We start from the raw sequence: 27,499 nt of genomic DNA, 5'->3' as shown, positions 1-27,499 counted from the left end.
GAGATGGGGTTTCACCGTGTTGACCAGGATGGTCTCGATCTCTTGACCTCGTGATCCACCCGCCTCGGCCTCCCAAAGTGCTGGGATTACAGGCTTGAGCCACCGCGCCCGGCCCTGCTTTTTCTTCTTTTTAAATGTCATGGTCTGGTTTTTTTCCCTTTGTGCCTTTACTGTCCAGTCAGAGAATGACAGCAGTGAGTTTAAGCCCAAGAAGAGTAATTGGCTCTCTATTTCAGTTGTATTTCAGATGTCAAACCATTTCACTCTCTGTCCTCAAGTTGGTGTCATCGATCCTTTCTGACTCATCTCATGTCCTTGTAATAACTTTCCCCAAAGCTGTATTTCTGAATGCCCTTTTCAGCATCTTAGAATGTGCATTCAGTTCTCTTTTTTTTTTTTTTTTTTTTTAAAGATGGGGTTTCACCATGTTAGTCAGGCTGGTCTTGAACTCCCGACCTCAGGTGATCCACCCACCGTGGCCTCCAAAGTGCTTGGATTACAGGCGTGAGCCACCGTGTCCGCGCGTCCGGCCCTGCATTCAGTTCTTTGTGATATGTTTAGGATTTTTACTTTTCATTGTCTGCTGACTGTGTTGCTTGAGCTACATTTTCCAAAAGACAAACACCAGAGAATCATTTTTGCTGATGGCTGGTGAAGGAGACACTCATCAATAGCTGAAAGAGTAGAAACGGGAACAAACAGCTTAGCTAAAGTGGTTTTGTGGGAATGTGATTACCAAGTTGATTTTAATAAGTAGAAGCAGTTTGGCACTGTTGTCTCTGTGAAATGGGCTTGAAAGGCGTTGCTCATTCTTAGTGTCCGCTGCACATGGACTGCTGTGGTGGGTCTGTGACGAGGCCTGTGGAGGGAGGAGGCCGGATCCTCTCCCTAAGATGCTTAAGCTGTTGGTGGGGGGGCCAGGGGAGCGTCTCCTCCCCTGTGGCCAGGAGGAGCATATGTGCATGTTCTTCACGACTGCAGCTGCTGTGGAGCAGTCTTTGACAATGCATCCACGGAGGTTAAATCTTCTCATTTGTTTTTAAAAGAGAAAGAAGGATCGCTCTCCATCTTTACATTGAGTTTGGATCCAAAGCTGCAGGGAGGTGGGAAGGTAGAGGGATTTAGGCTAGCAGGATTTTCTCCCAGGCCTCTCAGCATGTGGACACACAGATCAATTTCTTATCCTGTGTTCAGCTGGACACTGGGTTAGAGACTGTGTTGATCAAGATGTCCCCTCCTGTTTCATATCATATAACGCATTCATTTCAGCCACTGAGCCTAAATTACTGTTTGCTTTCTTTCTGCCTTCCCCTGCCCCCCCGCCCCTGAAATGGTAAGAATGGTAAGGATGAAGTTAGTTTATCCGTGCTAATGCTTTGATTTTTTTTTTCTCTTTCTCTTTGCCACAGTAGGTAACCAGTTAGGGGCCTTGGTACATCAAAGGTAAGCAGTGGGTTATGTTTTATTATTTATTGATCATTTCTAATTGTTTATTGATCTGCCATCTGTACTAGAGTGCTAGGAAGTCAGAGGTTGAGAGTGTGAAAAACCATGGGTGAGGCTTCTTTAAGACTCGAGTTTTTTGCTAGCCATTTCCAAGATAGTGTCAGCTCAGGGGTAAACTAATACAAGGCATTAAAAGTCAGCCATTATTGCAGTAACTTAAAATACTTAAAATCCTCAGCCCCTTCACCTGAGAAGAGACACCTTGAAGTGTGAGGGTCGGGCGCTCACAAGGAAATGCTTTGGGTGCCCAGGGAGTGTGCGTGGGAGGCCAGAAGCCAGGGTTCCATCCCTCCAAAGGGATAGGGACTTGCCAGAGAGCCTCAGCCCTGCTGATTCTGTTTCTGTGTCAAACATAGAGGATTTAAGAGAGATACAGCAAGAGCCCTGACTTTTACAAAGGCCAGTCTGTAAGATGGGATATTTGTGGTCACAGTGGCCCTTGTGAAACCACTTCAAAAAGGAAAAAATATGCAAGAAACTGCCGCAGTTTCTCTTCTGGAAGGATGAATTTTGTGCCATATATCTGTTGCTGTAACATATCCTTAACCTTCTTTCAGCATTCTGTCATCTTGTATTCTGCCTAGATGTTTGGGAGTGTCTAGAGATCACCAGACATCAGTTAGACAAAAGATTTATCCTGGTTTTTTTTATTATTGTTTCTTTGTTTGCTTTGTTTGTTGATGAATTAAAAAATTTTAATGAGGTGATTATTAGTATCAAATGCTGGCTTTCCTATAAAGCCATAACTAGTCAGGATTTTTTTCTCCAAGGTGTTTATACGTTATGCCTTAGACAGATTTCAGCCTTGCATTTAGATTAGAACATTTTCATCCAGGAAACCCAGAGCAGTTTATCTTGGTATGTTTCTTCCTCAGAGTTGGCTAAAGCTATTTCTCAGGGCCAAGAGCTGCCTGGGCTTTGTGACATTTGGTATTGCAGTAGTGTTGAAGCCCCTCTAGTCAATTTCCAGGTCATATTTTCTGAGAGTAGACAGCTCATGCTACACGTGATGTGAGCAGCAGCCTCCTGGCTAAACGTACAGAAGCCCTGCCATCCATCCCTCACAGCAGAGTCAGGAAGCACATCCTGACAGGGACCTGGCTTCTGCACGACGCGCTGGGACGCCAAGGCTTGGCATTCACACCCATGGCGTTACTGATTAGGAAGCTGGGAATGAATTGCCTGATTTGGGGAGGATGTATGTACCCCAAAAGGTGGAGAGGATCCCGTCTTGCACATAAGCTTGAGAACATAAACTCCACAAGGAGAAGACTGTTTGTTCCCATCAAAATGATACGGTGGCAAGTGCTGTTTATGCAATTGCATTTCTTCTAAGTGCTGCACTTTCCCGAAAAACATGCACTTATTCAATCCTTTCCATGATGGGTAAAAATCCAGCTGTGTGAGAGATGTTTAAAAATGCTTGCTTTTTTTTTTTTTAACTACTTGCATTTAGCATCCTCCCAAGGTAAATGTTTAGATTTAATTGCTTTCTGGGGTGTTGGGCAAATTGGACATTGTCCACAATACACTGTATGGCAGATTTGAAGGTTTGTTTGAAAAAACCAGTGCAGTAGTAGTTTTTTGTTTTTTTGTTTTTTAAAGGCACATAATGGATGGGCTAGCATTTAACAGAATTACCTTGCAGAGTAAGTGAGGTAATTACTCTGTCCTGGTCAGCACTGATTACACCTCCATCAGATGCTGGTTCCATTGGGGCGTCTCACCTTAAAAAACAGACATAAATTAAAAGGGAGGCCAGAAAACAAGACAAAGATTAGAAAACAAGGAAGGTTGAAGAAAACTTGAGTATTTCTTCATCCAGAGAGGACTCCATAATAGAAGTTTAAACCTCTCCCACGGCCCCGGACGACCTTTCAGCGACCAGGGATTGATGACCCGTTGGGTAGAGAGCATCGCACCAGGCAGAATGAGGCAACACTGAGAGCTGCTGTGTGAAGAGAAGGCAGCTGTTAGAGGAGCTGCTGGTTTCATGAAAACCCAGAGGTTTCTTCCTCTGACACAAGGAAATGAGAGGCTTAGATCTCTGGGAGGAATGATTGACCAGAGGGCTTATTAAGTGACACTCTTTGTAGATGGTGGTAGATTTGTTGGCCAAATTGGCCTGATGGATTTTAAGCTTTTATCTTGCAACATGGTCAGTATGGGCAGTTTGGGGACCTAAAATGGCTACAAAATTCTGTATTCTATATTTTTTCCAAAATGTTCTTTGTTTTTAGGACAGTAATAACGGAAGAATTCAAAGTGCCTGACAAAATGGTCGGATTTAGTAAGTATCCGTGTTGTCTACGTTTTCCCTGATTCCTGTCTCGTCTTTTTTCCTCTCTTTTTTTTTCTGAGCTCCTTTGCCAAGATGTTCTTTTTGTTGTCATCTCTCTCATGAGTGTCACCTGTAGTAGAAGGCTTTGCACTTGCCATTCCCCACAGCCCTGAAGTGCTGCAGGTCTCTTCAGGCTGAGGGAGAAAGCAGAGCATTGGGCCGTGGGTGCCCCCCGTTTCCCCACCTCTCCTCACCTCAGCTAGAATATCCTCTGCCTATAGGCTTTTCACACAGGCTTTCTGCTGCCATCCTGCCCAAAGAGTGGAGATGGGCTCACTGGGACAACTTGATGTGTAATGTGTGAGCCAAGCATAACAGTTTATGGAATTCGTGGGGTCATTCATGCATGCATGGTTAGATATGGAATGGGGGCTCGTATTCTGACCCTGTTCAATTTGTTTCAGTTATCGGCAGGGGAGGTGAACAGATTTCACGGATTCAAGCAGAATCTGGTTGCAAAATTCAGATTGCTTCAGGTAAGGGCTTTTAAAAAATCGATATCAATTTGATAGAAATCAGTATTTTGCAAAAATGTCCAGATTCGGTACTTTGCTTGTTGCTTGGGTAAGTATATGCGATTGGTGCTTTCCTTGCACTTCTGGAGTTGAACTCCCAAATGAGAACCAGAGGGATCAGAGCAAAGGTGGGCCCGGAGATAAGGCCTCCTGTGTGGCTTCTGGGGTAAACGCTCCCTCGGCTCTGTGGCCAGACACGGCCCCTTCCCAAACACCTGCCACTCTAGGACCTGATGTTTTCTGCACCAGAATGTTATGCCAGACACAGTGGCATAGTGGGACCTGTAGGAATCCTATGGCTTTCGGGTCACTCCTTGACTGCACGCTGGCTCCCCTGGATGTGACTGTCCCTTCCCTTTTTGGGAAGAGAATAGTTGGGGGTCCTGGCTGAATTATCACTCACTGAACATGTTTTAGGACCTTTCCTAGCTGGGTCCATTTGACCATGCAATATGGAGAGGGATGGAGTGAAGAACAATTTTTATTTTATTTATGGTTTTGTCATCTGAGTTTGACCTCTTTCCATTGCAGAGGAAGGAGTTTGAAGGACATTTGGCTAGAGAAATGTGTGTCATTTTAAAAGATACTTACTACAGCGTCTTGAAGGCAGTAACTCCTGTTAGCTATTTCTCTTTTATTTTTTTGAGGAAGGATTTTAAGAAGCAAATTTTTAGGAGCAAAATTAGGCATCCTGTGTGGTGTTGGAAAGTAACGTGTTTCTCTTGTTAAGTGGCCCAGTTCCACATAGATGTCACTGATCTCTTGGGACGTTCGTGCAGTGACTGGTCTGGTCCTGATGTGCATGTCATTAGGTTCCTTCCAAGTGTACTAGCTTATTAGCCGTGTGCGGACAAATGACCATGAAACTACAGATGGAGAGACCGAGAAATAGCACAATAAAGTGACTTAACTACTAGCATGTGAGTGGGTCAGAAGTGAGGCTGAGATGTATCAGGACCGACTCAAACCTCTGTTGTGTCCTTCTGGCTTCCCCGTGGGCCTTGTTTCTACTTCAGGAACCTAGGGTGGAGCTACCAGCTTAACATTCTGTCCACAAGTGGAAGCAAACTGTCTTTTTCTGGGAGCCTGGGCCTCTGCGGGGCTGGCATAGGAAGCCCCTAGAGAGACAGTCTGTACAGGGCAGAGGTGCCTGTGCCCGATGCCCACCAACACCCTCATCTTCTTGATTCTTCTTATAGAGAGTTCTGGGATTCCAGAGAGGCCCTGTGTACTTACCGGAACCCCAGAAAGTATTGAGTAAGTTTATTTTATTTACTTTTTCTTTCACTCTTCTTCCTCCTTCCCCAAATGGGGAGAAATGGAAGGGCAACACTGTTATTGAACACTGTCAATCTGTGCTGCAGTCTGGCCACACAGGCAAATAATTCTCTAGGGAAGAAAATCTGGGAGGTTACTGTGCCAGGGGTTTTTCTGTCACCTTAAATCCAGGAGGTATCACCTTTGTTCCAAACCCCACAGCTGTCATAACATCTCCTTCAAACCAGGGTCTCAGGAGTGTCCATTCACCCCACCTGAATGCTCTAATCAACTTACTTCTTCCTTGTTTTAACACCTTCACCTGAGCAGGTCTGGATTAGTAAGCCAGTCACTTGGTGAACTACTGAGAATCCTGGTACCAGGTCTTTTGGCTGGGGCTGATCCTGTTCCCCTTCAGATATTTGTGAACCAAATGAATCAACTCTTCATGACCTTTGCTCTACTCAGAGGGCCGTACAGACTGGCCAGAGGATGTCTTGCCTTTTGGCGCCCTTGCGACGGCCCTAAGACTAACACCGCTTTCCCACCCTGTTACTCACATGCTCAGAACTGTCTGCCAGGTGCCGGCCTCATAAATCCAAGAGCCTGCCGGGAAAGGGGAATGTACTGCCTTAGAGCCTGCTCGCTGTCCTTCTTCAGTCTACGGAGCAGCACTGTATTTGGGGACGGGGTGCTAAGATTATATCTGGCTCAATAGGTAGGGTTGTTTCATTGTTTCCACTTCTCAGGGAGTCTAGATGAGCTGAAATTCCCGTGTTCTGCCATCATATTGCAAGCAGTGAACCAGAATAAATACCGCTGGCAGGTGTGCGTTACCGGGCACGCTGGATGGTTTTGCTGGAGTCGAGGCATTTTTCTTCCAACACAGGTTAATCTAGTACACTAGCAAAATATTAAAAAGCTGCCGTAACTGAGGAGACGCACGAAGCTGATCTGTGCACAAAGGCTCAACACTACGAAAGGCAACATCTGTTTCCTGCCTTTCTCTTCCTTCTTCCTAGTCTTCTAACCATTCCTGCTTCGTGTCTACCCAAGGAGCGGAGGTGGTGGGATTCTAACTTTAGGAGGAAACAAACTGCATTTTCTTCAGTGAGCAGCACAGCCAGCCCGTTCAGTGGCTGAATTCTTCTCCATTAGAAAAGCCAAAAAGCAGATTATGTGTGGCAATTTCAAGAATAAATACGAGCAATAACAGCCAGGAGAAATTCTGGTGCAGAAAAGGCAATCGGCACAACAGATGACTGTGGTAGTCCGGGTTGTGCTGCTGCAACATTGCAGTTTCTGTCCCCCCCCCGGCCAAGTAAATCAACACAAATAGTGGGACACGTGACATGCAGGGTCCCAACTTGGCTGACATGGAGAGCTCCAAGCAGGTGTCTGAGTGCGCGGCTGCATCTAGCACCGCCTCCCCTTCCCACCTCTTGGAACCAAACTGGGATTCGTAGCCGTAGCTTAAAAGTCATAGAACAGTGTGGTTGGTGATGAAGAAGCAGCGTGGAGCGTGGGAGTTCAGACAGTGAGTACTAATCCTTGCTTTCTTTCTTCCCGTCTTACTCATTGCTGGCTGTCTCTCCTGCCTGCATTTATTTAACAAATACGTATTGAGTATACTCTGTGAAAGGATCATGTTGGAACAGAGAGATGTAACGGGGTAAAAGATGGTCTCTGCCCCCAGAGCAGCTGTCATCCTCGTAGGAGACGACACGTTTGTGGAGGCACAAGCGTGAGCAGAAGGCAGGCTTGAAAGGGGTGGGGTCTGGCAGTAGCCCGCTCATCACGGCTCTGTGTCGCAGCATTGGTACTGTGGTGTGTGTTGCTTTTAAATTCCAGCCCAGTAGCGTGGCGGATGGCAGAGAGACCTCCGGGTTGTGGGGGCAGGAGCCTGGAGCTGGATGGAGGGCTGCCCTGACTCCCTCAGGTTTTTCCCTCAGTGCTGTTTGCCTGTCTTGCACATAGAATCTTCCTTTAATGCTGGTTCTCTTGTGGTTCTTTTCCCTCCCAAAGACAAGCCAAACGACTCCTGGGGCAGATTGTGGACCGCTGTCGAAATGGACCTGGCTTTCATAATGACATAGACAGCAACAGCACAATCCAGGAGATTCTCATTCCCGCATCTAAAGTGGGTCTGGTCATCGGCAGAGGAGGGGAAACAATCAAGCAGTTGCAGGTATGACCCGGAGCCTGGAGCGCGCGGCCGTCCTCGGCAGTTCTTCAGCTTCCAGGCCCGGGAGAGCTGCTCTCGGCCGGCATTCCCTGGCGGGGCTGGCTTCCTTCCCCCGTTTGACAGACAGCTTCTGAACATATACCATGGCCATGCCTGATGCCAAGTACTAGGCCAGGTGTGCGCTAGCAGGGGCCCCTGTGGACTTTCAGCAGCCTTTTTGGCCGTGAGCTCTGTGAGGGCTGCTTTTGTCATCAGAGGAACACATCTCAGACAAAATTGCAGTGTTTGGAGTCAGGGGCCCTGACCCAGCATTCCTCCTCACTAATTGGTTGGTCTTGAATGTGCTCATTTACTTTTTGAAGGTTCAGGGTCCTTGTGTGTCAAAAGGGGCAAGTGCTAGCTTCACTGTTGTGATGGAGCTGAAATAATCGCCGTTCTTTTCTTTTTATACAAGAGCCTATTAGTGAGTGAATGCTCCATGAGCATCAGCTGCTGTCACTGCCAGAATCCCTCATCTGAGACACTTGGAACCAAACAGGTTTCAGAATTTGACACTCCCAGCTAGTTCTGGGCTGTACCCTGAAATGAAATGCATATTTCTATAGCGAAATAAAGTAATACACTCAGAGAAAGGCAAAAAGTATAATGGCATGCGTTCAGTTATGCTGCCATGTTAGTTATAAGCAAACTTTTCTTTCCTAAAAGGGATTTTGCAGTTGCGAGTAAAGGATTGTGGCTTCCCTTCGTGCCATCTCATAATTCGGTCCTTGGGTCCTGGTTGTAAGGATGGTATCCTAATGTGGACTAAGTTTATTATTTGGGATCCCAGCCTCCAGATTGTAGTCCCCCACTCATTAGCTCTGGATCGAAGGGCAGCATGCTCTGAAGTGGAAAGACGGCAGGACTTCACTCAGTTCCGCAGAAGTTCTGATTGGATCGTGTGAAATGGAGCGTGTGCCCAGTGCATGGCATTCAGTAAAAGTAGCTCCGTCGTGCTTAGCCACTCCAGGGACTGGAAAAAGTAGAAAGAATCATTTTAAGAGATAGTTTTACATATCCTGTTTGGACATGGGCTTACCCGACCTGTGTCGGCTCTCATAGAAGCCAGCTTTGTGGCCCGCGTTGCAAGGCAGCCCCTGGTGGTGGGTGGGATGTGGGCTTATGGTGGGTGTGACTGGATCCCATTTTGTGCTGCCCTGCATCCTCATTCATGACAGTGAGGGCTGTGCCGGCGTGTGTTCCCCCATAGGAGCGGACCGGCGTGAAGATGGTCATGATCCAGGACGGCCCATTGCCCACGGGAGCAGACAAGCCTCTTCGTATCACTGGAGACCCATTTAAAGTACAGGTAGGAAAGAAACCATGCGTTGGGTGAGTCCTGGACATGGGACTATGACTTGTGGTAACCGAGAGCTTTGATCTTCCTCAAGTCATCGTGAAACTGGCTGTTCCGTATCGAAGGGAAACTGTTTTCCTTAACAGAGTTGGTCGATGAAAAGAATCTAGGTTTGTGCTGCCCACAACGAGAGTCCTTAGCTACTTGTGGCTATTTAAATTCACTCAAATTAAATAAAAACAGCTCCTCATTTACACTGGCCTCATCTCAATGCCCGGTAACACCTGAGGCTGGTGGCGAGCATTCTGGACTGCGCATGTGCACGTTTCCGGGCTTTTGCTGGTAGCACGGGTCAGGTGCAGTTGGTTTTTGTTGTTTCCCTGCATCATCCCTCCAGGTGCAGTTGTGATTTGCTGATCAGCGGTAGCTTAGATGCAGGCTCTGCTTGGCTGTTATTTGCCTGCTCTCTTCTGGGCTTATTTGGCAAGCTCTTCAGCTGAGGTTGGAGGTGAGCGCAGGTACCAGAGCCACCCAAGTGGCTGTGGCTGTGCAGCCTCATAGCAAGTGTCGTGCACCCTGAGCCTCCCGGGGAGACAGCCCCGCTGGCTGAAAGCAGTAAGGGTTTTGTTTTTAAATCCCCTGCTAGCAGCAGGAATTCAGGTGAGCGGAGGGTGTAGGGTTTTTGTCTGTTCTCAGTGAAACACGAATGTACTTTTCTCCTGCCACCTGCAGTCTTGCCATTGCCACATTCAGAGTAGCTCGGGGGCGATGCTCCTCGGCGAGCCAGGCCACCATCAGCAGCGGGTTTTCTCTGGGAGCAGTGAAGGTTTCTATCCCTGGCAAAATATTTCCCCTAATTCTGAACCCTATCCTTCAGCCAAGCTGGTCAAGGTACGCCTGTAAAATAACAGTTTTGGAACAGGAGTGAGGGCAGTGGTGGGCACGGTTCTGCCCAGGGACTCCAGTCAGTGATGTGGTCCTTCATTCCCATCAGGCCAGAGTCCCCATGCGCTGCCTCCTCCAGAGCTCCTGGCCTTCTCTCAGTGTGAACAATTGGGTATTTAAGGAGTCAGATTGCCTCTCGCCTTTCCCCACCCTGCTCAGAGTCCAGCCATGGACTCCGGGATGATGGCGTCAGACTCCAGGCCTGTGGCAGGCTGGGGGTGCCCACAGAGTGCCTGCGGCTCAGCCACCCTCCTTCAGAGGCCTTCTTCCTCTATCACAGCCCGATGGTGTCTTTTGTAGGGAAAAACCCCAAGCAAATAACATACCATTAATGTTTCATAAATTTGCAGGAAAATAATTTTAACTTAACGGGTTTTAGTATTTTTTAAATCTTAAAACTGTATCTCACATTGTTTTATTATTTAGGAGATGGAGTCTACTATATTTACGGCACCTATATATTTCTTCAAACTGCGTAACATTTGCTGTATGTGCGTGTGTGTGTGTTTCTTTACCACTGTAATTGGCAGATGTTATGACCCTACCCCTAAATCCTTAAGCATGTATCTCCTCAGAAAAACCAGCCTAAGAAAACTATACTTCTAACACATCTCATGTCCAGATTTCTCCACATGTCCTAAGGTTTAAATTGCTGTTGGGTTTGTTTTGTTTCTTCCCAGACACAGTTCTCACATTCCCTTGAGTTGTAAGGTACGGTAGGTCTTTAGCGCAGATTCCTGTGTGGCTGGTGCTGGCGTGGGCTGGCCGACTTGCAGGGATAGACTTACCAAGTGCATGTTTAGGGGAGAAGGGCAGTTGAATCTGGAGTGCCCCTGTGATGTGAAGTCTTGACAAACTCCTCTCCGTCATGGACCTGCCCTCAGTGGGAGCTCTCAGACACCCCTTCTTGCTAGAAAGAAATGGCATCAAGAAACACCTAGGTCAATCCACTTTGTTGATCAGAAAGAGAAAGATTTAAACGTTTAAAAACACCTGGGGGCGATAGGAATCCATTTGTGATCACACGCAGATGTGCTGACCCAACTGAGACTTTTTAAAGAAGAAGGACCCTTACCTGTGTGGACATTTGGGCAGTATAAAGAACACATCACTTAAGATTTGATGCACACATCCCCTACATGTCCCGTAAGCAATAAGTGAATTGTGCTACAGCTGAGCACCTTCTGAATCTTTAAACCCAGCTTAAGAGGTGTTGATCTTGAAATTTCAAGAAAGGTTTTATCTTTTTTCAGGATTTTTTTCTCATAATGTTTTTTGTTTGTGTTTATGCAGCAAGCAAGAGAAATGGTACTAGAGATTATCCGAGAAAAAGACCAAGCTGACTTTCGGGGTGTACGCGGTGATTTCAGCTCCCGAATGGGAGGAGGCAGTATAGAGGTATGCTTAAATGACAGGTTAGTGGGCGACCAAGATGAGGGTTAAAGTTGTAGGTCACACTTCCGTTGGCTCTTTAACCTTGAGCAAGTTGGTTAACTTTTGTCTCAAAACCTTTAAGAATTTGCCCACTTCTTAGGGTGGGTGTGAGGGTGGACTGGGTCAGACTCGGCCTGCAGTGAGGAGAGCTGGCAGCATTTCCTGGCATGGGCCATTTCCCCTGGTTTTGAAGTTTGGCTTTAGAGGCTAACCAGTTGCCCAGGTAAAAACCAAAGTTCTTATGTTCTTGGTGATGTATGTCATGATTCTATCCAACTCAGCAGCCTGTGTTTATTGATGAGGTTGCAATAGGATCAGAATCTATTCTAGACAATGAAATTTTGTTATATGCAACAACATGGTGGAACCTTACGAACGGTATGCTCAGTGACATAAGACAGATACAGGACAAATGCTGTGGGATTCCACTTAATCTGAGGCAGCTAGAAGAGGCAGATGCATAGAGACAGAAAGCACAGTAGAAGCTGTCAGATGCTGGGGGAAGGAGTTATTGTTTAATGGGTACAGAGTTGTTGGGGATGACAAAATATTTTGGATATGGATAGTGGTGATGGTTACACAACATTGTGAATATATGTAACGTCATTGAATCGTGTACTTACAAGTCACTGAATGATAAATATTGTGTCTATTTGCCATAATAAAAGAAAAATGAAGGAAAAAAATACATTTTAAAGAACCTCCAGGGCTGGGCATGGTGGTACACGCCTATAATCCCAGTGCTTTGAGAGGCTTAGGCAGGAGTACTACTTGAGGTTGAGATCAGCCTGGGCAATATAGCCACACAGTCTCTAGCAGAAAAAAAAAAAAAAATTCTTTTAAATTAGCCAGTCATGACACATGCCTGTAGTCCCACCTGTTCTAGAGGCTCAGGAGGGGAGATCACACCTTCCAGGAGATCGAGGCTGTAGTGAACTACAATTATGCCACTGCACTCCAGCCTGGGTAATAGAGCAAGGCTGTGTCTCAAAACAAAAAAAGAGCTACCAGTATAATCAATGTGAATCAGTGTGTATGGTGTGTTTATTGGAAAGCAAGATTACTACTTTTCATCTTTTATCTATCTGTAAGGTTTATTCATTTTTGTATTTTGATCATATCTCAAATTGGATGCATTTAACAGTTAAGAATGCAGTCATCAACCATAATATTATTTCTAAAAGGGAAAAATATCCTTTATTATATCATTTCCATGAATGCACTGTAATAAAAACTAAGTTGTGTGTTAAAAAATGTGTCCTGTGCCGGGCGTGGTGGCTCATGCCTGTAATCCCAGCACTTTGGGAGGCCGAGGCAGGCAGATCACTTGAGGTCAGGAGTTCAAGACCAGCCTGGCCAACATGGCAAAACCCTGTCTCTACTAAAAAATAGAAAAATAAGCCGGGCATGGTGGCAGGTGCCGGGTGCCTGTAATCCCAGCTACCCGGGAGGCTGAGGCAGGGAGAATGGCTTCAACCTTGAGGGGGTGGGGGGCGGAGGTTGCAGTGAGCCAAGGTTTATGCCACTGGAACCTGGGCAACAGAGCGAGACTGCGCCAAAAAAAAAAACGTGTCCTGGCCAGGCACGGTGGCTCACGCTTGTAATCCCAGCACTTTGGGAGGCCAAGGCAGGTGGATCACCTGAGGTCAGGAGTTCAAGACTAGCCTGGCGGATAAGGATGAAACTCCATCTCTACTAGAAATACAAAAATTAGCCAGGCATAGTTGCAAACACCTGTTGTCTCAGCTACTCAGGAGGCTGAGGTGGGAGAATCATTGGAACCCGGGAGGTAGAGGCTGCAGTGAGCTGAAATCGTGCCACTGCATTCCAGCCTGGGCGACACAGCGAGACTCTGTGTCAAAAAAAAAAAAAAAAAAAAAAAAAAAAAAACTTTAAAAAGACAGGTTTTTGAAAAGTTCTGATGAGGTTTGGTTTCTCTGTACCTAGGTATCTGTGCCTAGGTTTGCTGTGGGGATTGTAATAGGAAGAAACGGGGAAATGATCAAAAAGATCCAGAATGATGCTGGTGTGAGGATTCAGTTTAAACCAGGTGGGTTTTGATTATTTAAAAATCCTCAGTGTTATAAGGATGGTGATAAAACACCTAACAAAACAAGGGCTTGGCTACTGGTTCATGTGTGTTCACCTTTCTCTGCCTTGCAACATTCTGCTGCCAGATGACCAATCTTAGTGTCTTCTCCTGCCCTTCCTTTCTCTCCCTGGATGTATGTATGTATGTTGGTCACCTTTCTCCAGAATGATTTCCAGGCCTTTCTTTTTTTTCTTGGACTAGTAAAATGCATAGTATGTCAGCTTTTGATTTTGCCAAGTAGAATTTAAAAATATATATATATTTAAATATATATAAGTATTATAAATATATATATATATAATTTTGATTTTATTAAATTCGAGATAATTTAAACCCACATAAAAAGACAAAACATCTTACAATAAAGGACAGATTTTTAAATTTTATAAATTTGCCTTTATGAGCAAAATTTTCTACATGGTCTGAAAAGAGGAAAACATGGCAGGCCGATTTCCGGGAACTGTTGCCATAGCTCTGCTCCATTGCCCTTGGCTTTTTCAAAGTCAAGTTTTGTTTTAGTTCTTTAATGATATATATTTAAAATGGTTATAATTGCGTAAGATTTGAGCATTGACCAGAAACATGCGAAATGATATAATTACACACATTTTCCTATCAACCACATCACTTCCAAAGAGTCCCTGGAGCTGGCGATATTCCTGTTGCCCCTTTTGGCACTGCGGGGAAGAGTATTGATTGGGAATCAGATTAACGTTTGTTTCCTTCTAACGCTGGGCTTTTTTCTAATCCTGGCTCCTCAGACGATGGGATTAGTCCAGAAAGAGCTGCACAGGTCATGGGCCCTCCCGATCGGTGTCAGCATGCAGCGCACATCATCAACGAGCTGATTCTTACAGCCCAGGTGGGTCCAGCTCTGTGGAGCTCAAGTATTTCAAATGCAGAAGTGGAAAGTGCTACCCGAGGCTCCCCAGGCAGCACCACAGAGCAGTCGCCCGGAGACGGTGCAAGTCACATTTTTGGAAGCCAGCAGTTTCTCTGCATCAGCCTCTTTCCCGCCTTCATGAGATTTTTTTTCCTGCTCATTAATTGCTCTTCTACCTTATTTACCACAGCATCTAGTTTGCCTTTACACAGTAAGTTTCTAGCTGTTTAAACTATGTGGAGAAATACCATGTAGATTGATCACCAAGTTTCAGATAATCAAGTGTAGTTAATGTTAAACTATGTCCTAGTGGTAGAAAGTACTTCAGAGTCCTCTGATGTCCTGAAGCTGCCTTTATGCACTAGATTTCATGCACATCTTTGGACTGTGAGCCAGCCTGTGTGACAGTGCTAGGAACCTCTGTAACTGATGGCAGGACTGAGGATAAATCTGAGAATGACCAAAACTGAAGAATAAAACAAGAGATTGGAAATTATAGTCCCAGCTCTGACATCAGTCATGTGACCTTGGAGCAGCCTTTGAACCCCTGGGTCTGGTGTTCTCAGCAGCAGACTCAGGCTTTTTACCAGGCAGTGCTCTCCCTGTGATCCCCTAAGAGCCATCTGGTGGTTCTTACTCAAATCACAAATGTGTAGGCCCCCACCCCAGATCTGCTGAATCAGAATTTCCAGGGGAGGGTCTTGGGTCTTAACTGGAGACCCAGTCAACTCTTCGGTTTATAAAACAGCCACTAAATCAAGCTTGTTCAGCCCACAGGCTGCACATGACCCAGGAACGACATTGAACGCAGCCCAACACAAATTCGTAAACTTTCTTAAAATGTTATGAGATCTTTTTTAGGGTTTTTTTTTTTTTTTTTTTTTTTTTAGCTTATCAGCTATCATTAGTGTTAGTATATTTTATGTGTGGCCCAAGATAATTCTTCCAGTGTGGTCCAGGGAAGCCAAAAGATTTGACACTCCTGTGCTGGAACCTCAGCAAAGAGCCAAATATACCAACCATTGCCTCCAAGAAGCTGCATTTGAAAATGTCTGAGTGAAAGGGGTCAATGTGGGGTCGCTCTGCTCAGAGCAATTGCTGGTCCTGAGGTGCTTTCAGATCTCTGTCCCACTTGATCTCTGTCCCATCTGAATTCACATCACCAACTCCATTTTTTTGTATGTGTTTATTTTTTTAAGTGAGAGAGATAGTGGGCTGAGCACAGTGGCCCATGTCTATAATCCCAGCACTTTGGGAGGCCGAGGTGGGCAAATCACTTGAGCCCAGGAGTTTGAGACCAGCCTGGGCAACATAGTGAGTTCTCTTCTCTCTCTAAAAAAAAAAAAAAAAAAAAAAAAAAAAAAAAAAAAAAAAAAAAAAAAAAAAAAAAAAAAANAGTTCATCAGCTATCATTAGTGTTAGTGTATTTTATGGGATTGCCCAAGACAATTCTTCCAGTGTGGTCCAGGGAAGCCAAAAGATTGGGTACCCCTGCTCTAAATGATCTGTAACATCCTTTTTTGTGAGAGTTTGTGAACCCTGGCCAGGTGTGGTGGCTCACACCTGTAATCCCAGCATTTTGGGACGCCAAGGCAAGCGGATCACCTGAGGTCAGGAGTTCGAGACCAGCCTGACCAACATGGCGAAACCCCATCTCTACTAAAAATAGAAAATTAACTGGACGTGGTGGCTCACACCTGTAATCCCAGCACCTTTGGGAGGCCAAGGCAGGTGGATCGCCTGAGTTCAGGAGTTGGAAATCAGCACGGTGAAACCGCATCTCTACTAAAAATACAAAATTAGCCGGGTGTGGTGGCGCATGCCTATAATCCCAGCTACTCAGAAGGCTGAGGCAGGAGAATTGCTTGAACCCAGGAGGTGGAGGTTGCAGTGAGCAAAGATCCCGCCATTGCATTCCAGCCTGGGCACCAAGAGCAAAACTTCATCTCAAAAAAAAAAAAAAGTTTATGAGCTGCAGAGGCTGAGATGTTTGGGAGAGAACCTTGTCTTCGAGATCTGTGGCATGCCCAGAAAGTTGGCTGTGCGCTCATGTGCATGTGTGAACATAAATTCCTAAAATTGCCTTGTTTACTTGGCAGTTGTCTCTCATAAAAGCAGAATGCGGGGGAAAAGCACTCCAATTACCTCAGCTTTCTGCTGGTTTAGATTCTGGATAAACGTTCAGTTTACTCTTAGTCAACATGAGCAGGTTTTGCCAAAATTTCTTCAGTGTGTTGAAAGTGTGCAGCTTCTCCCTTCCACAAAATAGCTTGACAGATTCACCCTCAACATACAAAAGAGTTTAAATACAGCAGCTCCAAAATGACTTAGAGGACAGCAGCTGGAATGAGACTTGTTGCCTTCCGAATGAAAGGACTCTTCCTCTGCCAGGTGTTAGATTGAGGTTTTTCTGTGCGCTGGGTGGACAGTGGGAGAATGATTCAGAGACTTCTCCCATGGAGAGGAGGCCCTGGCTGGTTCCCTGTCTCTCCCTTCTGAAGTAGCCCCGAATGCCCACTCTCGAATCTGTTGCTGCTGCTGCTGCTGCTTGAGGGCACAACAACCAAGAATAAAATCCATTCCTCCTCCTTGCTGATCGGAGTGCCAGGTGTCGTGACTCACAGCAGTGCCAGGTCGGGGAGAGTCAGCAGGCTGCGAGCACCTGACTTCCCATAGGCCCAGCATGTGTCCACCGCAAGAAAGAGCGGCTTCAGCTGCAAGGGAAAAACCAGCTCTTGATTCCAGTGAGGAAAGCTGCAGGGAAAGGCTGCTGGGCTTCAGCCTTGGAGTTTGTATCTGCCTGCCTATTTTTCTTGGGTACATTTGAGCTGTTCTTGTAACCACGTGCGTGCATCTGCACACGTCCTCCCCGGATGCACCTGTGATTGGTGTTAATTCTGGTTGGAAAGAGCCTTTCAGAATCGGAAGTGTGGAAAGGTGCTAGGTTCTAATGAGTGGCATTGATTACATCCTGTCACTTCACCTCCTCCCTGGAGAGGGGGAGCAGTGATGCTGTGGCAGTGGCAGTCACTAGAGCTCTGTGATCTTTCCAGGAAAGAGACGGCTTTGGAGGCCTGGCAGTAGCCAGAGGAAGAGGTCGTGGCCGTGGCGACTGGAGCGTGGGAGCCCCTGGTGGCATCCAGGAGATAACATACACGGTGCCAGCTGATAAGTGTGGCCTCGTCATAGGCAAAGGTAAGAGGCAGCCGGGGTTTCACGCCCCAGGGAAGTCCCTTTGCAGCCACAGGCTGGGGCTGCCCGGTCTGGGGGCAGTAGCTGCCTTCTGCCAAAAGCCTGCTTGGCGTGGTTCTCTGAGGCTTCTGATGGGCCTGTTGTGAGGAACAAACTGAATTTTCCACCGTGAGTATGGAGAGACGACAGTAAAGCCCCCTGCCTGTTGAGGCAGATTAGGTTGGTGAAAAAGTGCCCTGTACAAGATGGAGGCCTTGTCGATCGACTGGTAATTAACTCACCTCCACGGAACTTCGAGGGATGATTAAGATCATGTCCTCAGTGAAAATACCTTCTCGACAGCGTGTCGCTTCTTTCCCTTACCAGATTTCAGTATTTGGTCTTGGTCCGCACAACGTGGGAAAATGGTTTCTATCCTTTCTACTGGATAAAAGGATAAGAACCGTTTTTTTATCATGGCCGCTGTGTGGAGCAAGCCAACATTGATTTATTAGTTGTTTCTAGGCATTTTGGCGACATTAGGAGGAAACCCTCATTCACGGCTACTGTAGCTCCTTCCGGGCTTTCGCTGAGAAACAGGAGAGAGGACAGGCAGATTCCTCAGCTATTGGCAGCAGTTCATCTTGGTCAGCCTTGGGACCCAGAAAGGCTGCTGAGACCAGGGCCGAGGCTGTGGGGCCTTTCCCCAGCATGGCAGCAGGACTCGGCTTCCGTGGGGCTGTGAGCCAGGCCTCGATGTCAGCGGGGGACTCCCATCGTCGCTGGGTTTCGTATTTGCCTTCGTTAAGTATTTGACAGCCTGTGGAGAAAATAGTCTTCTTTCCAGAGTTTCTCAGATTTCTCTGATCACCAAATAACTCTTAGCTGCTTGAGGCGTGCTTGTATTTCATAGGCAGGACTTGGGGGTGCTTCACCAGCAGAGACTTCCAGAGCTGGGCAGGGCAGGAGCCCCCCCACACTCACCTCCCAGGAGCTGTCCTTGTCACTGCTCACGGACCCTGGGTTTTATGCTCTTGCAAAATGCAATCAACCATGTTGTCTTTTAGACGATGAACCATTCAGAGCTGGTAGGAACAGTATGGGTTTGTGTTCTTTTGCCGGCAGGTGTATGGGCTGATGAGTGTTTCGGGGATATTGCAGGCTGCACCAAAGGCTGCCAGAAGTCGCACACTGCGCAGGCCATCAGCCTGACTGCTGTGAGACTGCGGCTCGTCCAAGCCTGTAGGCTGAGGATTAGCTATCCAGCTTTCTTGGCCTTTTGCAAATCATTTTGTCAGCGAAGTTTTCATTTACTTGTGTCTCTACACCCTGACCGAGTGTCGTTGCCTCGCCATGACGTGTCCTCATAGTGAGCCCTTGGTGTGACAGAGAGCCCCTCGTAGTTTGTTCTCCGCAAAGTCATCCTGAGTGATTCCTAGAAAACAGTGATGAGAACGAAGCAGTCACTGATACTGTGTCCCATGCTTGAATAGCAGTCTACAGCTCTAATGTCTCAGATATGGGTGGGTCTTTCTATGTCACACACACACACACACACCCCACCCTCGGGGCCCCTGTGAGGCATCTCTTTTCCTTGAGATAGGCGCCTGGGCGAGGGAGAAAGGAGCCCCACACAGTCAGGCCCAGCTTTCCTTGGCCTCTGGCCTGGACAGACATGGAGCCTCCCTGGCCCCTGCTGGATTTCCATGATAAACACGGCAACATTGACAGATAGCGCAGCCAGCCTGGTCTTGTCAGCCAGGCCTTTTTGCAGGTTTGATTAATTGCTTTACGATTTCACATCCAGCCAGGGGGCCACTGGTGGGGCGCTTCTGCCCCCCGTCAGGAAGAAGAATGGAGCGGGCTGCTGAATGAGTCTATGGACAGCCACCATGTGCCAAGTTAGTGACCTCATTTTGAAGAAAGATGAACTTAAATTAACTCCTTCTGGCCCCACAAGGTTTTGTGGCGCCTCCTCACCTTATTATCATGCTCCCGAGGCCTGGGGACGAGGGCCCCGGGGCCCGGCAATGAGGGCTGGGGCCTCAGCTGTCTGGGTACCCCAGGGCTCTCAATCTGAGACACTTGCACCCTTGTGCTTTTGCCTCCAAACCAAGTGAATCTGGCTGGAGTCTGGTAGGATTCCCCCGAGTCTTAGGTGTCCCTGTGAAAATGGTCTCCGTTTTAGTCTCTTTTTTTTTTTTTTTTTGGAGATGGAGCTTTGCTCTTGTTGCCCAGGCTGGCGCTATCTTGGTTCACTGCAACCTCCACCCCCCAAGTTGAAGCGATTCTCCTGCCTCAGCCTCCTGAGTAGCTAGGATTACAGGCATGCACCACCATGCCCAGCTACTTTTGTGTTTTAAGTAGAGATGGGGTTTCTCTGTGATGGCCAGGCTGGTCTCGAACTCCCAACCTCAGGTGATTTGCCTGCCTTGGCCTTCCAAAGTGCTGAGATTACCACCACACTCAGCCAAGTTCCTATTCTTTATTGCTCTCCAAAAACCATTGCCTAGGAGCCTACTTTTCATGGTGCAAAGAAGATAAAATCCATGGCTTCTGAGTAAAGGGCAGAAGTAAAGATTCCCCAGGAGGAGTTCACACTGGCCCAGAGGCAAATCAGAGCTGTGGGCATTGGCCTGGTGTGCCCCCAGGAAGAGGCGGGTATGGCCAGGGCGGAAAATGTAGGGATGCTTCTCCGAAACTCAGCAGTACTTTGCGGAAATCACAAGCACAACATTTGGTTTTGTTGATTTTTTTTTTTTTTTTTTTGAGACCACCCTAAACTTAACTGACCTCTTCTGCATGTGACCTTATCTGCATGCCAGGGTGTCTTTCCTCCCTTATAAGCACTGCTCCTGCTACCATCAGGAAGGACAACCTGCCAGGGTCTCCTTTTTTGCTCCTTTACCCCGGTAGAGTCCTGCCAAGAGGCAGCTTGTGTCTCTGCTCTTAGCCTCCCCTCCTGCCTGGCCTGATAGGTTGTGAGGCGGGACTTTTCTGGCAGTGGGTGGAGGGAAGCTTGGAGTGTTTAGATGGTTGTGGAGGTGTCTGGGAGGTGGCGCGTGACCTTTAGGGTCCGTTTTGACTGGGCAGGGAGGAGTGGCTGACACTGGCACCTGGTCTTTGCTGTTGATCATTGTGGCCCACTGCTGCCCTTTACCAGCTTTGGAACGGATTGCCTCTTTCTCCACTTTTGCCAAACTCTGCTCCAAGTTATCCTTGTATGCTGGCTCCTCCTAACAAACCCCCATCCCCCGCGGAGTTGAGCAGAGCAGATCCGCAAGTTCTTCAGAAGAAGAATCCAGCCGTTGTTAGCTGCTGGAGCTTTTATTATGCAAATCTCCTTAAGAGACTGAGACTCTTACAGGTTTTTGAAAGAGACCAACTAAATTTTCATTAGCTCTGCTCCACCCAGGCCTCTTTGACCCCCACCCCATCCTTGCACTGCCTGTCTAGACCCATCACCCCTTGGAGGAGGCAGAGTCTTGAGAAGGGTCAGATACTAAAGGCCCAAGTGGGCTCCAGGCATGGTTGGGGCCTGTGGTCATCTATTTGGCCTGTGGAAAAAGTTGCCCACAGCTAGGCTCAAGGTCCCAGTTGTGCCATGGAGGGGCCGTTGGGTCACTGTTCTTGTGCTAAGCAGGGCAGTGCTGTTCCCAGCTAGGCGGGAGCCCCACAGCTGGCCCCCAGGGGTGAGCACCATGGTGTGGACCCACAGGCCTCAGCTCACACGTGGGCATCCACATGGAGGTGCCACATGGCATCTGTGGCCTCAGCTTGGCTTTGAGAAAAAGTCCAGCTTCACTCCAAACAGCTGGTTTTGCAAGTGAGAGAGCCCTGGTTTTGTTAGAACCACTTTAGAGTAGAGAGTAGTTCTCTACTGTCAGGGCAAGTGCCACAGTGGCTGCTTACTCTTCTGTCTGTGTTCTGTTTGCAGGGGGCGAGAACATCAAAAGCATCAACCAGCAGTCAGGGGCGCATGTGGAGCTCCAGAGGAACCCCCCTCCCAACAGCGACCCCAACCTGCGGAGATTCACCATCAGGGGGGTTCCCCAGCAGATCGAGGTGGCCAGGCAGCTCATAGATGAGAAAGTTGGCGTACGTACCAGGTCCTTCCCCCACCGGCTTAATAATAGCTGTTTTCTTTTGGATGTCCAAGGTACCAGCTTTTCCCAAAACCTTGTGCTTGTGCCTGTTGGTTCTCACATCACATGAGGGCAGCCCCCTCCTGCTTTGCCGAGGGGGAGGGTCGGCAACCCAGGGAGTGCCAGAGCCAGGCCCAGAAGCAAGGAAGGAATCCTGGCAGGGTGCACCAAGACCACAGCAGCCCAGGCCCCAGAGCTGTCCCCTGCAGGCTTATATGAGCAGCTGGGGCAGCAGCCTCCCACCAGCACTGCCCCGGGACTCTGCTGGCATCGCCCTGGCGGCCAGCCCAGCAGGCAGCTTTCATTGACTCTGGCTTTAGTTTCAGGCACCTCAAGGCAGATAAAGAAAGGGAGTGTTGATGGAGGACAGATGGGCCACTGCTCACCTCAATGGGGACGTAGAATGGCAGAAAGAGCCTTGGGCCAGCCTAAGTTGACGGGAGAGTCAAGCAGGTTGGTCCCTACCCCCAGGGTGATATGCCAGGGCAACTGTGGTGGTGCCAGGATTAGCTGTGTGGTGGTATTTGTCACTGGAGGGCAGGAGCCATCTCTGCAAATGCAGCCTGCTGTGGGAAGGAAGGCTAGTGTGAGTGCATAGGTGCCCTTAGTTCACTCAACTCCAGCCCCCCAAAAGCTGGGTTTTGCCTTGGGGTGGGCCTGGGCAGAGGGCAGAGTTGTGCAGCCAGCAGTGGGTGAGAGCTCCCTCTGTGCCACCACAGGGGACCAGTCTTGGAGCACCTGGAGCCTTCGGACAGAGTCCCTTCAGCCAGCCACCTGCCCCACCTCATCAAAAGTGAGTCTTTCGCATCAGCCTTGCCTGGGAGAATTCACTTGCTCCCAAGAGATCCACTGTCCTCCTTTCCAGCTCCTTCTAGGGAGGGCCAGCCAGGGCCTGAAGTTCTGGGTGTGGGCAGGACTCATCTCTTCTCCTCTCACCAGTGATCCCTCAGCCTGTCACTCACTGACTTCAGCAATGGGGTGGGAACCTCCAGAGGACAGAGGGTCTTCCTGTCCCACCGCCCCCTGGAGGAGAGCTCAGTGCCCTGGGGCTGAGGAGGGGGCCGAGCCCTGTGTTGGGGGTGCTCAGTTGCATTGTGTTTCTTTTACCTTTTCGCAGCACCTTTCCTCCAAGGAGCTCTGGGTGCTTCCCAAACATGGCTGCCAAGGTGAACGGGAACCCCCACAGCACCCCCGTGAGGTAGGTGACCTGCTGTGACTCAGCTAGGGGCAGACGGGACTAGCATCCGTGATGCCTGGCTGGGGTGAGGGAGGGGAGCAGTGAAGAGGGAGACACCCACAGGAACGAGTGACTCTCTTGTCATCCACAGTGGTCCTCCGGCCTTTCTGACCCAGGGCTGGGGCAGCACCTACCAGGCGTGGCAGCAGCCCACACAGCAGGTCCCAAGTAAGTGACTCGGGGTGGGGAGTGCAGTGCAGTGCATGCCCTCCAGAAAGGCTGGGGCCCACAGAAGTCAGGGGGCTGAAATGCCCTCACTCCAACTCAGCAGGCCCAGGATGTCCCTCCCAAATGATAAGGAGCCCCCCCCCGGGTGGGGCTTGGGGCCACCCGCAGCCTATGCTGTGGGGTGCGCATGCTCAGAGAAAGGCCCCATGTTTGTGAGGGAAACTGCACAAACCTCAGGCGGGCTGGGGACTGTGGGCTGGCTCTCAGCCCACCTGTCCTCCTCAGAGCTCTGGGCCTCTGGCAGTCTTGTTCCCCACACAGGAGTGAGCCGTGGGTATGGGTTGAGCCAGCTTCTGCCCCTCCTCTTCTGGTGGAGAAGGGCCTGGCTCCTGGCCCCCCAGTTCCCTCCCCCGGCTTTGGGTGGCTGCCTTCCCCTCCCCTCTCGTGCTTCCAGCTCCTGAACTTTTTAGAAGCAAACAGTTAGGGAAGGCCCTCTGCTGCATGCCGCCTCTCCAGGTAAAGTGGCTGTGAAGGAGAAAGTTCTGGTGGGAATCAGAGCCACTGCCCACTCTGTCCCCACAGCAGCTTCAGGAGCCACCGTTGGGTTTCAGAGCTGGTCTGGCTGCTCTGGCATGGCCTTCACAAAGCAAAGCACAACCCTTACCTTAGTACCAGCCAGGTTCTCTTGACTCGTCTGCGTTTCCATCTGTGTCTGGAAAGCCTTCTTCAGTGTCTGCGGATTCTCACAGCATCCAGGCTGCAGGCCGTGCCTCACAGCCTGGCTCGGAGGGCCTGAGCCCCCTTTCTGGGGTTCTGCCACTCAGCCTTCCACAGAGTCCTGAGGCCAGTGCTGTGTGGCCTTAGGCACACGCCGCCTTCTCTGGGGCTCCACTTGTCACATGTAAAAGGAAGGGCTTGGGAGGGAATTCTAAAGTGCTTGCATGCTCTGAAATTGTAGAGTTGTGTTCCTTCCCTTTTTCCCCAGTATTTTATTACGAAACGTTTCAGGCATCATCGAACGCTCCACAGTGAGCACCTGCACACCACCCAGATCACCCTTCCCTTTCCCTCTGCTTGCTTCTCCATGGCGTCCGGCCCTGCCTCGTCTCCTCTGACCTCTTGGTGGGAGCTGCGCTCACAGTGCCAGGGCCTTTGGGTACTGTTCTCGTCTGAGGGAATCCTCCAGGCAGCAAGGTGGCCAGGATTGACTCTGGAGACACTGGGGCCTGGGAGGCCATTGGGGAAGATGGCTCCCTGAGGGGGGTGCTGCCAGCTTTGCCAGCTTTGGAGCTGGCAAAGGCCTATGGGAAGAGGAAGGGGGCGCACAGGAGCCGCCAGTGGTCCTGCCACGGTCAGGCAGCCTTCGCCTCGGGTGGCTGAGCTTGGCTCATTGGTTTGTTCAGGGGCTTTGTGGCTGACAGCTGGTTTGGGTTGGTGGAATAGTGTTTGGCAGCAGAGTCCTGCTTGCTGGCGCCCTCTGTGTCTGACGGAAGAGTGCTTGCTGCCTGTCACTCCCTCGTCGTGCCCCTGTGGGAGGAATCGGGCGTCTCCTTCCCTCCTGACCCCGCACTGCGTGCTGCTTTGCACACTCCTCCTCAGCCTGCAGCAAGTGAACTAGCAGAGAAAGCGTTTGGCTGCGCTCTCTGCAGCGGCTCGTCCTCCCTGCCTGTTTCAGGCTGTAGTCCTCACCGGAGACGGGATAGTGAGGGGGTCTTTTGTGAGCCTTGACAGGTGAACACTTGAGCCAGCCCCAACCTGGGCAGAAGGAAAGGTCCTGACTCTGACTCACCGCTGTGGTCAAGTCTTTGAAACTGCTCTTATTCCTGGCAGGGCGCGGAGGCTCTGTTTCCCCAGCTGTCTCTCCGCCTCCCGCCGTCTTCACTGCCTGCACAGCCTAGCGGGTGAACCCAGGGTCCTGCAGGGAAGAGAAGGGCAGGACCACCCCGACACGTGCATCCGCTTTCCCTCTCCCCCACCCCAGCGTGGCCTGAGGCCGGGCAGGGTCCAGCAGCCCGCTGGTACTGCCCACCCCTGAGCCGAGTGGCCCCTCTACTTCCGCTGGTCCAGAGGCACAGCCCCCAGCCCTTGAGCAGAGGGCCAGGCGAAGAGTGCGGTCAGCAGCCCCTGGAGTCTTTGTCCTGTGGAAGGCTGACTGGGGAGCCCCAAAACAGCAGTGGCTGTGGCCCTTGAGCCCCCTCTGTGGACCCACTGCTCGAGTCTCCATCTGAAAGGGGTCAGCCTAGTCTTGCTGGTTGTCTTGTGAGGGGCCACCCATCTGCCCAGCCCCACCCTTACAGTAATCTTAGTTACACCCTCCTCCCAGCCCTGCCAGCTGCCACCTCCTTCCCAGGCAGGGCTGTGGAGCCATGTGTGGCCAGGAGTGAGGTGGAGGAGTGCAGGCCAGGGCCGAGGCTGAGGAGCCGGAAGGCCTGACTGCTTTTGTGTTCTTCGAACAGGCCAGCAGAGCCAGCCGCAGAGCAGCCAGCCCAGCTACAGCAAGGCCTGGGAAGACTATTACAAAAAGCAGAGTGAGTGCCCGGCCCTCCTCACATGCGGCTCCGGCAGCAGAGTCCCCTCCAGCCTGTAGACTTCACAGTCCGAGGCTCACTGTCGCCTTCCTCGTGTGCCTTGAGCTCATTGTTTCTTCATCCTGCACCCCGGCACCCGCCTGCCTGTCTCTGTCGGGAGCCTGGGCGTAGTCAGTCAGTGACCGCAGGCTGCCCTGCTGCCCGGCACAGACCTGCCATCCTCTCCTCCATTCTCCCCCTGCTGGGTCCAGCAGCATTTAGAGGTGGGCATGGTGCCTGGAAGCGTGGTCTCCTTAGGGACTGAATGATTCCAGTTGGGTGCTGCCAGGCCGGCAGACAGATCCCCCGGGCATCTTGTTCTCAGTCTCGGTGCTTCAGGGCAGATGAGAGGAGAGGCGGAGACTCGGAAGCGGGCCTCACATGGGCACTGGAGCTGGGTGCTTAGTTTCTCCTCTTAAGTAGGCCCATTTTCTAACTACCAGAAACGAAACCAGCCTTCGGAGCAGGGCAAGGGACCCAGCAAGCCGAGGGTCTCCGGGGAGTCATCTAAAATTAGTATCAGATTCTGGACAGATTCCACAGTGACTGGAGGACTGGGGTCTTGTTTAAAGAGGAATCTCACATGCCTGGTGTCTGGAGGGTGTTTCCTGCTGGTTGGAAGAGATGGGGTTGAAGGCCACCAGAGAAATGGTCCCCCTAGTGTTGGAATCATCGCCAGGTTCATGGCCCTTCTAGGGCCTGGAGGTGGAAGTGCTGAGTCATTGTCACCTGGGGACCTGGTGCGAGCTCAGCTGTCCAGTCTTCCCCGAATCCCAGTTCCCAGCCTGTGTTTCAAGCTGTTCACGGGATTTGGACACCATCACAGGTACCCAGGCTAGGCACTCCCGTCCTCCCCGCCCCCAATCCCAGAATCCCCCCTTCTCTCTCTGTCATGGGCCCCTGGGAGCTGACGGGGCACGCAGGCAGGCAGATGCGGAGAATGCACTTCCGCAGAGAAGGCAGACGTGAGGATTGGTCTTCACAGGCGGAGCAGGGGACCGGCAGCAAAGGCTAACAGCACCTTTTGTAGCAAGCACTCCTGCAGCACCAGCTGCGCGCACCGCAGCCTCCCGGCCTTCCTGCCTTCCGGCATCCGGAGGGAGAGCCTCCAGAGAGTGGATGCCCAGGGCCGTCGGGAAGGGCCCCTGCCCCGTGCGCCCTCACTCCCGTTAACCTGCGTTTCCTCCTTTGTCAACCAGGTCACGCCGCCAGCACGGCTCCTCAGGCCAGCTCCCCGCCGGACTACACAATGGCCTGGGCGGAATATTACAGACAGCAGGTCGCTTTCTACGGGCAGACATTAGGGCAGGCGCAGGCCCACAGCCAGGTCTGTAGCTAATCACCGGCACCGCGCCACTCCCAAGCCCCTGCTCTCCAGCCTCTTGTTTCCTGACCCCGGGGTGAGAGCACTGGGCTAGGAGGAGCCTCTAGGCCCATTGCTCCTCAGTGAGGCTGCCTCCGCGGAGAGCCCAGCTCCAGCCCCCGCCCCGTCCCTCCTCGCTCCAGGGAAGGAGTTTAGTAGGGAGATTGGTGGTGCAGCCCCTGCGAGGAAGTGCCTGATCTTTCCTCAAGTCCAGGCCCCAGACCTCAGGGCTAAGTAGTAGTCTCTCTCTCTCTCTAAGCCTCAGTTTCCCTAACTGTAAAGGGCCGAGTGCAAATGGTGTGCCCTAGCAGCTGCTCTCGAGGAGGGTGGAGTGGCCAGGCCGTCAGCCATGCC

At 50.1% G+C, this 27,499-nt stretch overlaps 1 protein-coding gene across 5 annotated transcripts in view; it reads left to right on the top strand.

Moving 5' to 3' along the window:
• Positions 1-27,499, top strand: part of FUBP3 (far upstream element binding protein 3) — a 60,138-nt gene that overhangs the window by 30,711 nt on the left and 1,928 nt on the right. For 3 of the 5 annotated variants that reach the window (XM_017499079.2, XM_017499076.1, XM_037728047.1), the window contains 16 exons: positions 1,410-1,443; positions 3,747-3,796; positions 4,252-4,323; positions 5,562-5,619; positions 7,645-7,807; positions 9,054-9,152; positions 11,379-11,483; positions 13,467-13,569; positions 14,373-14,473; positions 17,548-17,689; positions 21,603-21,763; positions 22,530-22,603; positions 22,928-23,008; positions 23,139-23,215; positions 25,672-25,743; positions 26,982-27,109. In XM_017499079.2, coding sequence (XP_017354568.1) covers positions 3,784-3,796; positions 4,252-4,323; positions 5,562-5,619; positions 7,645-7,807; positions 9,054-9,152; positions 11,379-11,483; positions 13,467-13,569; positions 14,373-14,473; positions 17,548-17,689; positions 21,603-21,763; positions 22,530-22,603; positions 22,928-23,008; positions 23,139-23,215; positions 25,672-25,743; positions 26,982-27,109 — 1,449 coding nt within the window. In that variant the 5' untranslated portion in view covers positions 1,410-1,443; positions 3,747-3,783. The remainder of the gene's footprint in view (positions 1-1,409; positions 1,444-3,746; positions 3,797-4,251; positions 4,324-5,561; positions 5,620-7,644; positions 7,808-9,053; positions 9,153-11,378; positions 11,484-13,466; positions 13,570-14,372; positions 14,474-17,547; positions 17,690-21,602; positions 21,764-22,529; positions 22,604-22,927; positions 23,009-23,138; positions 23,216-25,671; positions 25,744-26,981; positions 27,110-27,499) is intronic. The other 2 variants (XM_017499077.1, XM_017499078.1) reach the window with 2 other exon arrangements.

The sequence above is a fragment of the Cebus imitator genome, unplaced genomic scaffold (assembly GCF_001604975.1).
Source record: "Cebus imitator isolate Cc_AM_T3 unplaced genomic scaffold, Cebus_imitator-1.0 Scaffold254, whole genome shotgun sequence".
Taxonomy (NCBI): Eukaryota; Metazoa; Chordata; class Mammalia; order Primates; family Cebidae; genus Cebus; species Cebus imitator.
This window is presented reverse-complemented; position numbering and strand designations above follow the sequence as displayed.